The sequence below is a fragment of the Anabrus simplex genome, chromosome 2 (genome assembly GCF_040414725.1).
Source record: "Anabrus simplex isolate iqAnaSimp1 chromosome 2, ASM4041472v1, whole genome shotgun sequence".
NCBI lineage: Eukaryota > Metazoa > Arthropoda > Insecta > Orthoptera > Tettigoniidae > Anabrus > Anabrus simplex.
Window position 1 is genome coordinate 512,805,306 of NC_090266.1, and position 17,133 is coordinate 512,822,438.

Genomic DNA, 17,133 nt, shown 5'->3' on the forward strand with positions numbered 1-17,133 from the left:
TAGAATTATAGGACACATCTTAAGACACCCACTAGTTGTTAAGACAGTTTTTAAGTGCAGGTGATTAGAACAGTAGGGGATAACCAAGGCATGAATATGACAAAACGATCAATGTAGATGTAGGAGTTACCTAGAAATGAAAAAGTTACCAACAACATTATTAGCTTTAAGCCCAGTTGACTACTTTGGGTTTTTTTGAGACATCAAGGAGTAGGAATTTTCTTCACAAGGTCTTGTACATGACAGTAAACCCACCAGATGAGAATGGATTATATGAATGCTTTCAAATATAGTTGAGATGGGCAATGGATACCTACCAGCTCTCAAATGGATTGGTATGCGTTTGATCTCCCGGCCCCTTGCTTGCCCAGCAGGGGAAGATTTTGTAATGGTTGTGGGCTTTAAAATGGAACTTCCCATTCCCCAACAGCAATGCTCACAGTTATGTAGCCAATACACCTCTTATTAGAATAGCTGCCAGTCTCTTTTTTCAACTCAGACAATTCACACGTGCTTTGTTTGCTGTCTGAAAGTCTTGTAATATTTACTTCATTAATTAATATTTATGAAGTGCAATTGCTTTTCAGTTAGCTTCATGCAATAATGTAGAGGCCGTGGGAATCAAATGTGGACATTAACGCACCAGAAAATCCTGAATTAAATCTACCTGTGCATGCAAATGATCCTCAAATGAGCACCAGTAGCAGTAATATTCGACAGAGTAGCAGTGGTTCCATGCCAGCGAGTAATACTCAAAGTAGTAGTAGTAGTAGTAGTAGTAGTAGTAGTAGTAGTAGTAGTAGTAGTAGTAGTAGTAGTAGTAGTAGTACGAAGAAAAGAAAGGGGACTAAAACTTTAAGTAAGCAAAGTTAATGGCTGTATGCTATGCTTACGTTAGGAAGAACAATGCAGGCAATGGTTATATTTTGGAGACTGGTAAAATGTTGAAACCTGACAAGAAAATAATTAACAGAAAATCATACAAAGAGGTCCTACACCTCCAAAAAAGTGTCATAATAATAGGCTTATTTTTAAGAAAACATGATTTTTACTGTGATTTGGGGAGATATGAGATATGTAAATTCTTTACTACAGGTAAGTCACAAACCATACAGAAACTATTAAAACATCTGAAAAAAAAATGTGTGCGGTTTTCCTTATGAAAAAATCTACTCTACGACAGCTGTTAATAAAACTCGGGTTTTGTTTTTGCACTCTGAAGAAAAACAGATTGTAATGAAATCTGGTACAATAGCAGCTTGGCAATACAAATTTACAGACATTCCCCGGAAAGTGCATTCCAAGGAGTGCAGGATTGTCTATCTAGATGAAATTTGGTAGACACTCATGACGCTGTGAAGAAAAGGTGGAATGATGGAACTTGTAATTGCATATTGAAGGCACCAACATCGCGAGGCAAGGGTATTATAATGTTGCATGCTGGTATGGGGAGGTGGCAGTGAAGGCTGGGTGGAGAATTGTCTTTATTTGTTGGCTAAAAACAGTGAAGACTGCAAACCAGATAGCCGTGATGAAATGGCAGCTCAGGTCACTTCTTGAAAAGAACTTACCATGCGACAGGAAATATGTAATCACTAGAGCCCGGATTTCCATGCTCTATCAAATCTCAAAATATGCATGCATTCATGCCCTATCATATGGCAAAACATGCACAGTAAACGGGAAAATATGCACTATCAAAATTCAGTTCCTTTTGAAACATTGTACAACTACCGTAATTTCTCCAAATTTTCTTGATTTAAGTTCATTCCTTTAAGAATATGCTGACAGATGAACTCTGAAAATGACCTTTGTACGTCACAAGAAGTGACAGATGCATACTTAAATGAAGACATCTGGGACAAAGTGAGGTCAAATAGGACATCTTTTGCATTTTTACCACTACATACATACATACATACATACATACATACATACATACATACATACATACATACATACATACATTATCATTATAGACTGTTATGCCTTTCAGAGTTCAGCCTGCAACCCTCTGAGAATTTACTAAACGTCGCCACAATCCTCGATTTGCAACTAGTGCTGTGGCCTCATTTAGTTTTATACCTCTTATCTTTAAATCGTTAGAAACCGAGTCAACCATCGTCGTCTGGGTCTCCCTCTACTTCTCTTACCCCCCATAGCAGAGTCCATTATTCTCCTAGGTAACCTATCCTCCTCCATTCCCCTCACATGACCCCACCACCGAAACCGGTTTATGCGTACAGCTTCATCCATCGAGTTCATTCCTAAATTAGCCTTTATCTCCTCATTCCGAGTACCCTCCTGCCATTGTTCTCACCTGTTTGTACCAGCAATCATCCTTGCTACTTTCATGTCTGTTACATCTAACTTATGAATAAGATATCCTGAGTCCACCCAGCTTTCGCTCCCGTAAAGCAAAGTTAGTCTGAAAACAGACCAATGTAAAGATAGTTTTGTCTGGGAGCTGACTTCCTTCTTACAGAATACTGCTGATCGCAACTGCGAGCTCACTGCATTACCTTTACTACACCTTGATTCAATCTCACTGTGTTACCATATTGGGAGAACACACAACCTAAATATTTGAAATTATCGACCTGCTCTAGCTTTGTATCACCAATCTGACATTCAATTCTCTTGAATTTCTTACCTACTGACATCAATTTAGTCTTCGAGAGGCTAATTTTCATACCATACTCATTGCACCTATTTTCAAGTTCCAAGATAGTAGACTGCAGGCTTTCGGCACAATCTGCCATTAAGACCAAGTCGTCAGCATAGGCCAGACTGCTTACAACATTTCCAACTAACTGAATCCCTCCCTGCCATTTTATACCTTTTAGCAGATGATCCATGTAAACTACGAACAGCAAAGGTGAAAGATTACAGACTTGTCTAACCCCTGTAAGTACCCTGAACCAAGAACACTTCTATCATCAATTCTCACTGAAGCCCAATTGTCAACATAAATGCCTATGATTGATTTTAATAATCTACCTTTAATTCCATAGTCCCCCAGTATAGTGAATATCTTTTTCCTCGATACCCTGTCATATGCTTTCACTAGATCTACGAAACATAAACACAACTGCCTATTCTTCTCGTAGCATTTTTCAATTACCTGGCGCATACTGAAAATCTGATCCTGACAGCCTCTCTGTGGTCTGAAACCACACTGGTTTTCATCCAACTTCCTCTCAACGACTGATCGCACCCTCCCTTCCAAGATGCCAGTGAATACTTTGCCTGGTACACTAATCAATGAGATACCTCGATAGTTATTGCAATTTTTCCTGTTCCCTTGCTTATAGATAGGTGCAATTACTGCTTTTGTCCAATCTGAAGGTACCTTACCAACACTCCCCGCTAATTTTACTACTCTATGAAGCCATTTCATCCCTGCCTTCCCACTATACTTCACCATTTCAGGTCTAATTTCATCTATTCCTGCTGCCTTATGACAATGGAGTTTATTTACCATCCTTTCCACTTCCTCAAGCATAATTTCACCAACATCATTTTCCTCCTCACCATGAGCTCAGCTGTTTGCAACACCACCAGGATGGTTTCCTTTTACATTGAGAAGATGTTCAAAATATTCCCTCCACCTCTCCAGCGATTCCCTGGGATCTATTATGAGTTCACCTGAATTACTCAAAACACTGTTCATTTCCTTTTTCCCTCCCTTCCTAAGATTCTTTATTACTGTCCAGAAAGGTTTCCCCTGCTGCTTGACCCAGCCTTTCCAGGTTATTACCAAAAGCTTTCCATGACTTCTTTTTGGATTCAACAACTATTTGTTTCACTCTGTTCCTTTCATCTACGTACAAATCCCTGTCTGCCTCGGCCCTTGTTTGGAGCCACTTCTGATAAGCCTTCTTTTTACGTTTACAGGCTGCACTCACTTCATCATTCCACCAAGATGTTCGCCTTTCCCATCTTTACACACAGTTGTTCCTAGGCATTCCCTTGCTGTTTATACTACAGCATCCGTGTATGCCACCCATTCACTTTCTATATCCTGAACCTGCTTACTGTCTACTGTTTGAAACTTCTCACTAATCATATCCATGTACTTCTGTCTAATTTCCTCATACTGGATATTTTCTACCCTTATTTGTTTGCAGACAGATTTCACTTTCTCTACCCTAGGCCTAGAGATACTTAGTTCACTACAGATCAGATAGTGGTCTGTATCATCGAAAAATCTGCAAAAAACTTGTACATTTCTAACAGATTTCCTGAATTCAAAGCCTGTTAAGATATGGTCTATTATGGATCTGGTACCCTTAGCCTCCCATGTGTAGTGGTGAATAGCCTTATGCTTGAAGAATGTATTCATAACAACTAAACCCATACTAGCACAGAAGTCCAGCAAACGCTTCCCATTCCCATTAGCTTCCATATCTTCCCCACATTTACCAATCACCCTTTCGTATCCTTCAGTTCTCTTCCCAACTCTCGCATTGAAATCGCCCATTAGCACTATTCTATCCTTGCTGTTGACCCTGACCACGATGTCACACATAATTTTGATGAATTCAAAGTCAGGATTTGAACGGATCACTTTGTTCGACCACCAGCTGCGGCAGCTACTTCTGCGTGCGATGATTGCAGACACTTTTGAAGGACCTCAATAACTGGTAACGATTGCCTGCTGCGATAACAAAGACGTTTGACGAGTGAGAGTTTCAGGTAGGAACGTCCAAGACAACAACGGAAGGTTCAGTGCAAAACCAAGGTTTGTAAGCTGGTATCTCGGTAACACGGCGTCACAGAAGTGTGATACAAGTTTTGTTTTGTTCGTCTAATATAGACGAACTAATGAGCCGTCAATGAGTAATGCACAATTTAAAGTTCAATTTATAGCAATGTATAACTGGAACACCTTATTCCTAAGAATTACAGAGATCGACGTAGGGACTTCCGCGTTACGTCATTGTTTACTCAAGCAACAGATAAGAAAGTGCTTGCTTAATTGGTTTATAGGACGTCTACCTTATGTACTAACTTTGGTTGTCAGATAGGATGCCAGGAATACATTCTCTCCATCTCTCAGTAACAGACATACTGTGTAATGTGGAAAAATGGTCCCAAATTCTGCACACCAACATGTATAAAAGGCACTATCATGCAAGTTAACATTATATATGCGCCAAAATCAGAAGAAAAGTCGTATTATGCAGTATTAAACGTCCAAATATTCGCTATTAAATCCAAAATCTTCAAAATATGCATTATGCATGAATTTTCTCCCAAAATAGCCAAAACATGCAAACATGCAGGGAAAAAGAGTAGTTATTTGGAATCGTTAAGCCATAAAACGAATATTTGCAAAGTTTGAGAAGTGTAACGAGCTTATTTAGAAACATGCATTTGCATGGAAATCCGGGCTCTAGTAATCACGATGGACAATGCAAGCTATCATTCACAGCAGCTGATTTGGTTTCCTTCCACGAACAGCGATATTAAGGACATTATTAAGTTTATTGAGTACAATAACATTCCCGTGCCAAAACCTATACCCATTAAGATAGTTATGTTACAGGAAATCAAATCAGCCAATATCAGTAAACTGTACACTGTAGAGGAGATCGCAGATTCATGTGGACATGAAGTTTTGCGACTCCCAACATATCACTATATTTTAAACCCCATAGAAATGGTCTGGACTCAACTGAAGTCATATGCAAGGAAAAATAATTTCACCCCAAATTTGAGTGCTAGTGTGTGTCAACTTCTGCGTAAAGGAGCTGGAACAATCAATTTCGAGAACCGGTCTGCTTGTGTTCTGACACACCATTAAGATAGAGGTACATGAAACAAGACATGGATAGCAACAAAGATAGATTTTTGATTCACCTAGCAGAAAGTTACGAGGACATGCAGAAACAAAATATTCTGCAGTATGGCTCTGAGCTGTGGTTCATGATCAGGTTTTTATATTTTATCTTAAGTATAAATTAAATGCTAACATGTTTTAAATAATCAATGAAAAATGTGACAACCTTGCTATTGACAGTGCTCACTCTCCCTTTAAACAACACGCACTCCTTGTGTCCAGAGGACAGACACGGACCGCCAACACTCATTGTCACTAGGGCAGGCCAGGTATTGGGATCAGGGGCTGTCGACTGGGGAACTGTTGACCGTCTCAACTTTTCTTCAGACTGAGCCGGGGTCCCACTTCCCAACTTCGGATCAGAAGACCAGTGCTCTACTGGCCGAACTCAGTCCACGAGTAGATAACAGATTTCAAGAATTTGGAGGTAGAACAAAGGACCACCACTTCTTTTTTAGGAATTAACTAGCTGATATAGCCGTGCTTCGCTACGAGATTCTCACAAAGAATGACTTTGTGGTTTTCCTAACTGAAGTCAACAGAGATCATTACAAAAACGTCAGTAGGAATATAGTGATTAAAAGCAATGTTATCAAATGAAAAACTGCACATTTTCTCACTTTTTACGAACAGTACTACGGTGCCGATCTAACAGTGCAAAGTTCCAGAACTAGAATGACCAGGCCGCAGACAACCGTGAACACTCCTCTGCCATTATTCCATTAAATATGCACACCACCCATTCCAATCTGTGCCTCAAAGTAGGGATTGAATAGCTTGAATGCTATGATTAACCAGTGTGTTACATACCAGTAGTTATTATTATTATTATTATTATTATTATTATTATTATTATTATTATTATTATTATTATTATTATTATTATTATTATTATTACCAGTAGTATCAGAAAATTTATGAACCACACGAATGGCATGCTAAAGAAGGTAGTTATCTAACTCCCCAGCTACTTCCTGCCAATATTCAGGCAGGCTGTTACAATCGGTACGACCGGGCAAGTTGACCATGTGGTTAGGGGCGCACAGCTGTGAGCTTGCATCCGGGAGACAGTGAATTTGAACCCCGTCGGCAGCCCTGAAGATAGTATTCCGTGGTTTCCCATTTCCACACCAGGCAAATGCCGAGGCTGTACCTTAATTAAGGCCAAGGCCGTTTCCTTCACAATCCTAGCTCTTTCCTATCCCATCATTGCCATTAGACCTATCTGTTTTGGTGCGACGTAGAGCAAATTTAAAATAATACTCGGTACACAGCAGTAATCCTATCTTTCAAGTTTAAAAACTTCATGTTAAATTCCGTATTGAACCGAGAATCTAATGGAAACAAGAGAGGTCCACCTATTCAACACTATACAATGTTATAAGATAAATTGTAACATTTTACTATTCTTAGTACCGGTTTCAATGCTGGTGTGCATCACCATCATCAGCCAACAATAAGAAAAAATATACAATGACAAGGTTACAAAAAACAGTGAATAAAGTATACACAAATTTTACAAAACTAGCAAGACCTAATTAAAAAACAAGATCCATAAACATTAACTTATGACCTAAACCTAAAAAATAGCACCAACTGTCTTAAAACTTTGAATATACGTCATCTTGACAAAAGTCCTCTGAATCTAAAAACATTAAACCATGTGCGAGCAGATTAAATTGAGCCGAGGACAAAAAAACCAATATTTCACTATTATAAAAGTTCAAGAGCATATTTTCTTATTTTGTAAGAACATATGTATAAAAGGTTTTCTTGCTGAACATCCACTGAGTATTGGAGCAACAGGTGCAAAAATTAAGAAACCATTTTTCTATTGGTTAAAAATGGCTGGCATTAAAATAACATAAACAGTCAAAAGACTTAACAACTTCTAGTACTAAAAAAGAACGTGAGAGAACTTCAGACAGTGTGTTGCGTAATAAAACATACGTCATCTCTACCTTAAAGAACATGGCTGGATTCAGTCTGCCAAGTATTAAATAACAAGATATTTTTTAAACGAAAAATGGCGGACACTGTGTTTCCAGGGTACTGAACGATGTTCTCGGTTCAAATTGGGACCTCTGGCAGCGTATATTATGGGCACCTGTAACTGATGGCATACCCCCTGCATTACTGACTAACTTGGGAGAAACTAGCACGGCGATGTTATTCCACTAGTGTCCAAGATGTATGATACGGGAGAAGTGCCATCTGATTTTTGGCAGAATATTGTTACACCTATTCCCAAGAAAGCCGGTGCTGACAAGAAAACTACCACACTATTAGTTCAGAATCTCATGCCCGCAAAATTTTAATAAGTATTATTTACAGAAGAATGGAAAGACAAGTTGAAACTGAGTTGGGAGAAGATCAATTTGGCTTCAGAAGATATGTAAGAACACTTGAAATAATCCTCACTTTGACGCAAGTGTGATAAACAGATATAACTTGAAAACAATATTCACCCATGGGTAAATAATGCAAGTACTGAACTCGAATTATTATTATTATTATTATTATTATTATTATTATTACTTGTAATTTATAGCTATGAAGTGTTTACATCCATTTAGTATTAGTCTTATTCTTCTTGTCTGTTTCACTCTCTTTGGGGTACGATAGATCTATCAATGGTTAGCGAGTCGTGTTTTCCTGTCCTCCCAGTACTTTTTCATTCTTTCAGATCTTGCCTTCCTCTCTTCTTCAGAAATTATAGTCGTTTGGGCTTCACCCTGTCCTGAAACCTCTTTATTTTATCTTTGGTTATTTTCTTTGCAGATCCATCTACAAGCATCTCTTCTGTAATTTGGAATTCTCGTAGGTCCTTCTCAGTTTCCTTTCGGCTTGGTTTTCTTATTACGGAAATAGTCTAAGAATCTTTTAGTTATCCTTTTCGGATCCATTCTTAGGATGTGGCCATAGAAGTCAATTCTCCTTTTCCTTATTGTGACGCAAATCCTTTCCGATTTCCTATACAGGGTTTCATTGCTGATGTGTGAAAGTTCGTTATTATGGAATTTGGGGCCTAGAATTTTTCGTAGTATTTTCCTTTCCTTTATCTCCAACTTTTCCATTGGACCATGCATAGTTATAGATAGAGTTTCTGCAGCATAAAGGGCTTCAGGCTTGACTACTGTATTATAATGTCTGATCTTGGAATTCCACGAGAGGGATTTTTTGTTATAGATGTCTTTCGTAAGCTGGAAGGCTGTTTCTATTTTGGTTCGTCGAGATTCCATTGCTTTCTTCTCAAGACCATTCCAACTGATGCATTCACCAAAGTATTTGAAATCTGTGATGATCTCTATTTTTTGTTCCCCCACTTTCAAATATTTTGGAGGATTCTTAATGTTGGTTATTATTTTGGTCTTTCCAAAGGCGATTTTGAGACCTATCTTCTCTGCTTGCTTCAGCAGTTCGAAGGACTGCTCCTTGGCTTCCTCCCACGTCTCAGCTAGTAAGGCCATGTCGTCTGCGAAAGCTAAACATTTGATCTTGATACCCTTGTTTACCGATCCCAATCGAATTCCACCACTAGTTGTCTTATCCCATTCTCTGACTACATTCTCCAAGGCACAACTGAACAGTATGGGGGACAGTCCGTCACCCTGTCAGACACCAGTTTTGATCTCAAAAGGAGCCGACAATTCTCCCATAAATTTGACTTTGGAAAATGTATTGGTGAGAGCTTCCCTGATGAGGTTTGCTATTTTGTTGTCAAGACCGAATTCTTTGAGTACAGAAAGGAGACTTTCCCGGTCTAGTGAGTCATACGCCTTTTGGAAGTCAATAAAGGTGATGACGTATGTTTTTGCCCTAGATTTCTGGTATGCTATGAGATTTTTAAGGTTCAGGATTTGTTCCGGACAGGATCTCCCCTTTCTGAATCCCGCTTGATATTCACCCAACTGATGATCTAATTGTGGTTCTGTCCTATTAAGTAAGGCCTTTGAGAATATCTTATATGTAATATCCAAAAGTGATATGCCTCTATAGTTGTTGGGGTTCATTTTATCCCCCTTCTTGTGGATCGGGTGGATAAGCGCCATCTTCCATTCTTCTGGAATTCTTTCTTTGACCCAGATTTCTTCAAAAACGTTTTGTAGGGATTCTATTGCTTCCTTGTTGGCATTCTTCCAAAGTTTGACTGTGATTTGGTTTTCTCCAGATGCTTTGTTGTTTTTAAGGCTCGAAATGATCTTTTCTAGTTTCTCGAAGGTTGGCGGCTGCGAGTCAGGATTGGTATTTGTTGGGGTATCAAAAGTCATTTTTTCTACCGGCTTTTCACAGTTGAGGAGATTTTCACAGTAGTCGGTTAGTATCCTGCAGTTATCAGTGTTGTTATGTGCTATATTTCCATTCTTGTCCCGTAACTATAGAGTCGGTGGCTTGTACTTCGTTGTTCTCTGTTTAAAGATTTTGTAGAAACTTCCTATCTTGTTTTTGGTAAAGTCGTCATCTATTTGAATAAGCATCTGGTTTTCGTAAGCCTTTTTAATTGTTTTGAATTTTTTATTGACCATCTTTCTGATATTTAAGAAATTTTGTCTATTGCTTTCCGTTCGTTGCAACTGCCATTTGTGCCATGCTTCCTTCCTTTGTTTCAATAGATCGTCACATTCTTCCGACCACCAAGCATGTTTTTTAACTTTTGTTATTGGGGCAAATTTTTCGGCTTTTGATAATAAGTTCTGTTTTATTTGATCCCAATTTTATTTGTGTATATCCTTTGTCACAAGATGATATTCTTTTGAATTTAAAATTTTCTCCGGGTCATATCGTTTGCTTGTGTGTTTAAGAACCTTGTCTCTCCTTCTGGGGACGATTTTGATCCTTATCTTCGACATGTAATGGTCCGAGTCTAAATTAGCTCCCCTGAGGACTTTGACATTTTGTATTTCCCTATTGAACTTCCGTCTAATAGCCACATGGTCCAGTTGAAATTCACCCAAGTTAGGATTTGGTGAGATCCACGTTTTTTGTTTTCTAGGAAGGTTTTTAAGAGCTGTGGATTTCAGTATCATACCGTGGGCTTGGCACAGTTCTATAAGTCTGACACCAGTTTGATTGGTCCTGTTATGCGCTGGGTATTTCCCGACTACATGTCGATACTTTCTCTCCTTCCCTGTCTGGGCGTTGAAGTCTCCCATTAGTATGATGTGTTTTTCAGGTACCCTTTGGATGACATCATCCAACTGATCCCAAAAGAGTTCCACTTTCTCCTTGTTCTTTCTGTTGTCCTCATTTATGGGGGCATGGGCATTCAAAATAGTGTATATTCTATTGGTAGATTTGAAAACCAAAGTTGATAGTCTTTCAGATTGGGACTCAAACTGGACTATGGAATCCAGGACATTCTTGTTTATTATGAAGCCAGTTCCTAGGTGTGGCATGTTTTTCATGACTTTGACCAGCTTTTCCCTTGTATATCCTGAACCCTTCAGAGTCGAAGTTGTTTTCATCTATATATCTAGTCTTATTATTATTATTATTATTATTATTATTATTATTATTATATCATTATTATTACATCATATGTACACATGATACGATTGCGTTGTTTGTGAGGTTATGTCATGTAACATGCACTGTATATAGACATTTAGTTCAATTAATGTAAGAATCTGTGTATAATTTATTCTTTATCATGTGCAGTGATACGCAATTGTTAAAAGGGCAGCTTTGTTGATGTATGTATTTTGCTAGTGACAGCAGTGATTAAGGTTATGTGTGCGTAATTTGTAAATACATGTGAATAAACAACTGTACCAACAGGCAGCATTTCGTGTGCGTCTTTGTGGATAGGTTAACTTTAGAGAACCGAATTAAGAGGGACAAGGCCACATAAATGGCATTCGTAGATTTAGAAAAGGCATTTGATAATGTTGATTGGAACAAGCTATTTGAGATTCTGAAGGTGATCGGGGCCAGATACTAAGAAAGAAGAATTATGTACAAATGGTATAAAAATCAATCTGCAGTGATAAGAATCGTGGGCTTTGAAAAAGAAACAGCAATCCAGAAAGAAAGCTCTTGAAATGAGGTAGTACAGAAGAATGCTAAAAGTGAGATGGGTAGTAGAGATACTGAATCAAATTTGTGAGGGGAGATAGATCTGGCTAAATCTAATTACTGTAGAAGAACAGAGAGAATGATAGGACACATCTTAAGATACCCAGGATTTGTTCAGTTGGTTTTTGAGGGAAGTGTAGGCACTAAGAATGGTAAGGGTAGGCCAAGGTATGAATATGACAAGCAGATGGGTTATACCATTTTTATTTTCCTTTAAAACTATTTTTAGATCACAACCTTTTAAGGGTTAAAGATGGAAAGTAGTACCTAAGCGTGGCAAGGATACATCTGGTAGAAGACCTCTCCTACAAATACGTAATTAATACATTAAATCAATGACCCCGGGTACTGTACTGATTTCAAAAACTGTAACACTGTGAATAAAGATAAACTGGAACGAAGAGAATTTGTGGAGAGAGAAACAGATGTTATTTGCATATAAAGAGCAATTCTCAGATGCCTGTAACAAGTATTCTTTAACTGGTCATTTCATATATTTCTTTGTTTTAATGGAAATAATGCAAGCAAAATAATACTACATTGTCTGCTTTATATACAGCATCACTATTTACCAGCACCCAGTAAATCTATATAAAAGCAAGGCATAAGCAAGGCACTACCCATGCACATTGGGTAAAGCTAGTAGTAGCGTGAATCCATGGGCTCACCTTCCACACCAAAGGCTTATGAAGAGATCCCCAAGTGGTAGTAGATTTGGGAAGGTTAGGGGGACGGACATAAGGCAAGGTGGCAACACACACCTCCACTTCCTGGTTGTTATGGTTGGCATTAACGCCAGCCCGCGTAGCCCGGCTCGGCCCGGGGCCGAGGCTGGGACTGGGCCTTCCGCGGCTGCTGTGCAAGCTCCATTCCCGCTGCAGGAAGTACTGCAACAGGGACAGGTAATAGCCCCATTGCCCTATAGACCTACAGCATACCTAACTTTTCTAATCTACCCCTAATCTATAGGTACAAACATCACATTATCATTTACAGCAGAGAGACTATTAGCACTATACAAGTTCTGAAATATCAGCAATTAAGGCCACCAGTACCATTTCTACCATGTTTTATTGACTGATAAATTTCACTTTTCATCTATTGCATAAAATAATTTGCAATGAACATATACATACCTGAATCGCATTCAGCCACTAGCAGACACTTGAATATATTTGCATCGATTAAAGATACACAAATTAAGTCATTCAGAAGATGTTTTGATTTTACAGTATTTGAATATTATTCCATTTCTTCTCTTGAGAAACAGTAGCCCTCAACTGCATAATTTTTCACACATCATCAAAGTCAATGTCCTTACAATTATACATTTATTTTTCATAAATGTTCACCAAAAACCATAAATGTTGCACCGAAAAACTGAGAATTCAGCTAAAAATATTTGGTAAGCATTTTTACAAAATAAGGCTTTTCATAATAAAATGTATAATCAACAGTAGTAAATTGGGGTAGTGAAAGATATAAAGTCGAGAGACCCACCTCTGATTCCATGGCTTAGAAAAATATATATTATGTCCATAATAACCGAACTTCAATTTAAAATTATAACACTAATTTAAACATACACCAAGATAGCTCAGAGGTAGTTTTTGGTATATTTAGAGGGGTGGATAAATTTGAAGTTCACACCAGAGTAACTACTAAATTTAACACAGGAATACTACGTTTGTAACTAACAAGGAAAAAATTATACAGGAGCATGAGAATTTTAGAACAGTATAGAGCAACATGCTACACAATAACAAGGATATATCAACAATGAATTATGATAATCTCACTACAGATTTTATTGGAAACATGTAACCTCGTTCGAGCTATTCTGACCGATCATATTCGGCTGTTTTCAGAGATAGACTTTCAAAATAAAAATGTTCAATGCTACTGCCAGTTACCAACATTATGGCTAGAAAAGCAGTTCAGTATGAAAGGGCCATAAAACGCACTGGAATTGTATCTATTAACTGAGAATATTATTGCTGTGTGTGTGTGTGGGGGGGGTGTATTTTCTAGAGCAGCATTTCTCAAACTGTGATTTTAAAAGTCTACCCTTGTGGACCTTTAGATTGTGCATAAATCCAAAATGATAAAAATAAAATTTGAGAGAATTGTGTATTGTGTTCTACAGGTGAGAATTGCATAAAAAGCGGTATTTTGTTGTAAACGACTTGAGTTGAACATTGTTTAAGCCTATGAAGTTGGGAAATCCTATGTCTTTCTGTCCCAGAATCGACAAATTATGAAATTTATGACACAACCTCACTCTTGCCAACAATGAAATCGGATGGTTGGTGCAAAAGTGTCTTATAAGTTTGCATGTATTTCGCGTACTTTGGAATAGGTCTTATTATTGTGTTGCTTCTCAACTCAACAACTGTCAATTGTTGGAAAGCCTAATGTAGTGGACAAAACCTGGCCAGTCGAGTATTTGCACACCAGGCACACTATTCCTGAGTGCCAGTATGTCAACATGTATTGCAACATGCCGAGCCCCCACCAACTCTCAGAGTTGCTTATGATCAGCTGGCACTGTATGTAGACCATTGGTGGGGAGAATTACCTCAGAAAACAGCCTTCTGACTAAGGCTCTGCATTCCCCATTTGTGGTCGATCGAGCGAAGTTAACCGCGTAGTTAAGTCCTACTTCACTACTGTGAGTGACCCGTCCGACTGCATGGTGCTAGTCTGAGCGAATGCACCACATTTGGTCCATTGATTCACATTTGCAGTCGTTATGGCATTCATTGAAACCATGGAACGGGAGTCCAAAGACATGGTGAAAGCAAAACTTGAGAGAAAGGAATTTCAGTATAGAACAAAAAAGAGATGAAGAGGGAGGTGTAGGAATACTTCTTGCTAGTACCTGCCTTTTTATATTTTTATTTTTATAATTTGCTTTATGTCACACCGGCGCAGATAGATCTTATTGGGACGATAGGACAGTTCAGTCCTAGGAGTGGTAAGGAAGCGACCATGGAGTTAATCAAGTTATAGGCCTAAAATATGCCTGGTATGAAAATGGGCACTGAAAACCATCATCAGGGCTGCCGACAGCAGGGTTCGGTAGTTAATAGCTGCAAATGGTCAAAATGTAAGATATGTATCATATAAGCATTGTACTTTCTTATCAACTTTTGCATCTACTACCTCATGTATGAAAAAAACACTTGCAGAATGTAGCCTAATACAAAGTGTCCATCAATTACAACGTGATCTTTTTTTTTTTTTTTTTTTTGCTAGTTGCTTTACGTCACACTGACACAGATAGGTCTTATGGCGACGATGGGACAGGAAAGGGCTAGGAGTAGGAAGGAAGCGGCCGTGGCCTTAATTAAGGTACAGCCCCAGCATTTGCCTGGTGTGAAAATGGGAAACCACAAAACCATTTTCAGGGCTGCCAACAGTGGGGTTCGAACCTACTGTCTACAACATGATCAACTTTGATTTTAAGAGGCGATTTCTACCTTCCAATACTTTTTAAGGGCTAATGTATGATTACATAAACTTTGCTTATCGTCTAATTTTGGACATAGCTTAACTTCTAATTAGTACATGTTTCATCCCGATTTTTAGGGACATCTTCAGCTAAAAACCATGGAACACAAAAACTGACACAGATAATAAAAGATTAGGTGATTTAAAACTGTTTAGAATATGTTCAACGCTGGTAAAATTTTTGGGGACACTTAAGAAAGGATGTTAACATTCCAATCTACGAAGAGTAACATGCACTAATAGAAATATTTTGCTGAGTGTTTATCTTCGTTTATTCCTCTTCGGGGAGCAAGTCGTTATTGTCATTAACACTGCATTGTTATTTGATGAATGTTTAAGGTTGGTTGAAAGTATATATGTGAAATTAGTGCTGTTTTACTCATGTTCTTGTGGATTTTAGTTTCTATTTGGACTATTACTAAGCCAACAGACAGCACACACAAAGCAAGCCCAACGGGACCAATGTGAAGACTCCTAACGACACATTATTATCGAAAGATAACACGATGTTCCTACCAGACTTCAACTATGGTTTAAGAAGTTTCCCCTGGTCCTACTTTCTTAAGTGTCTCCAAACATCTTACGAGCTTTGGACATATTTTAAACAGTTTTAACTCACCTAATGTTTTATTGTGTGTGTCAGTTTTTGTATTTCATGCTTTTTAGCTGAAGATGTCCCGCAAATCAGGACAAAACATGTACTAATTAGATGTTAAGCTAAGTTAAAAATTAGATGATAAGCTAAAACTGTTTTAATTCGCCTTGAACAGTTTTTTAAACTCAACCTAAACCCAAATGTCTCTTCGACTTTCTCATTAAGATCTTTAAAAGCATCAAGTTCTCAAACAGGCGTTCGATCTTTCACGCAATACACAACACCCTCTCACACTACATGCCCCCACCGCTTTGCCCTCCCGATCCGCCTTAAAACACCTCCATATCACCCCAACACTCCCCAAGCTCCCCCCCCCCCCCCTCCTCACCCAAACCACCGCTCTGTTCTTGCACACCACACACCTCAGTTCTCATCTCCTCTCTACAAGTCAAGCAACATGGCACGCTAAGCAAGGTGAGCCTCATAAAATTCATACTATATTCATTACTATTTTGTCTTGCCCCCTTTAAACCTACTACATACTTAACTAGTTTTCTTTCTTTCTTTAGGCTTCATAATCCACATTGAACTGGGAAAATTCTGGTCCAGCACATTAACAAAGGACCTACATGTATATAGTTCTCCACCGTTTGACGTGCCGGTAAAACATAGACTTGGAAAACTTCGTCAAACAACATAGTGCAAAAGTTGCTTTCAAGACTCATTCCACCATGTCATAAAGATTCCTCACCTGAGGAGATAGATTTTAATATGTTCATCAAACATTTAACTAACATATAACCATAATCTCAACATTAGAATGTGCGATACCAACAACTATATCAAGATCACACAAGACTATTACACCTCTAACACGTAGTAAAAATCGCCACCTATTTTATCCATAATTCTTTTAAGTGTAAACATTTGTCACATACCATGTATCATTGTATGTATACTGTCATATATTTTGTTTTTGTCCTCTTGCTCAGTTTGTAATATAGGCTGATGATGACTCTAAAAACGAGTTGAAACTGGTACCAAAAATAAATCATGTTGTAAAACAACAATCTTGTACAACATTATATATTGTATTGAAAAGGTT

The 17,133-nt window shown here is 38.3% G+C and overlaps 1 protein-coding gene across 4 annotated transcripts in view; it reads right to left on the minus strand.

Annotated features, from left to right (window-relative positions):
* Cirl (Calcium-independent receptor for alpha-latrotoxin) overlaps positions 1 to 17,133 on the minus strand; it is a 666,667-nt gene that overhangs the window by 22,692 nt on the left and 626,842 nt on the right. For 2 of the 4 annotated variants that reach the window (XM_067140878.2, XM_067140879.2), the window contains one exon: positions 12,589 to 12,807. The exons of 1 other annotated variant lie outside the window; for it this stretch is intronic. In XM_067140878.2, coding sequence (XP_066996979.1) covers positions 12,589 to 12,807 — 219 coding nt within the window. The remainder of the gene's footprint in view (positions 1 to 12,588; positions 12,808 to 17,133) is intronic. One more of the 4 variants, XM_067140880.2, reaches the window with a different exon arrangement.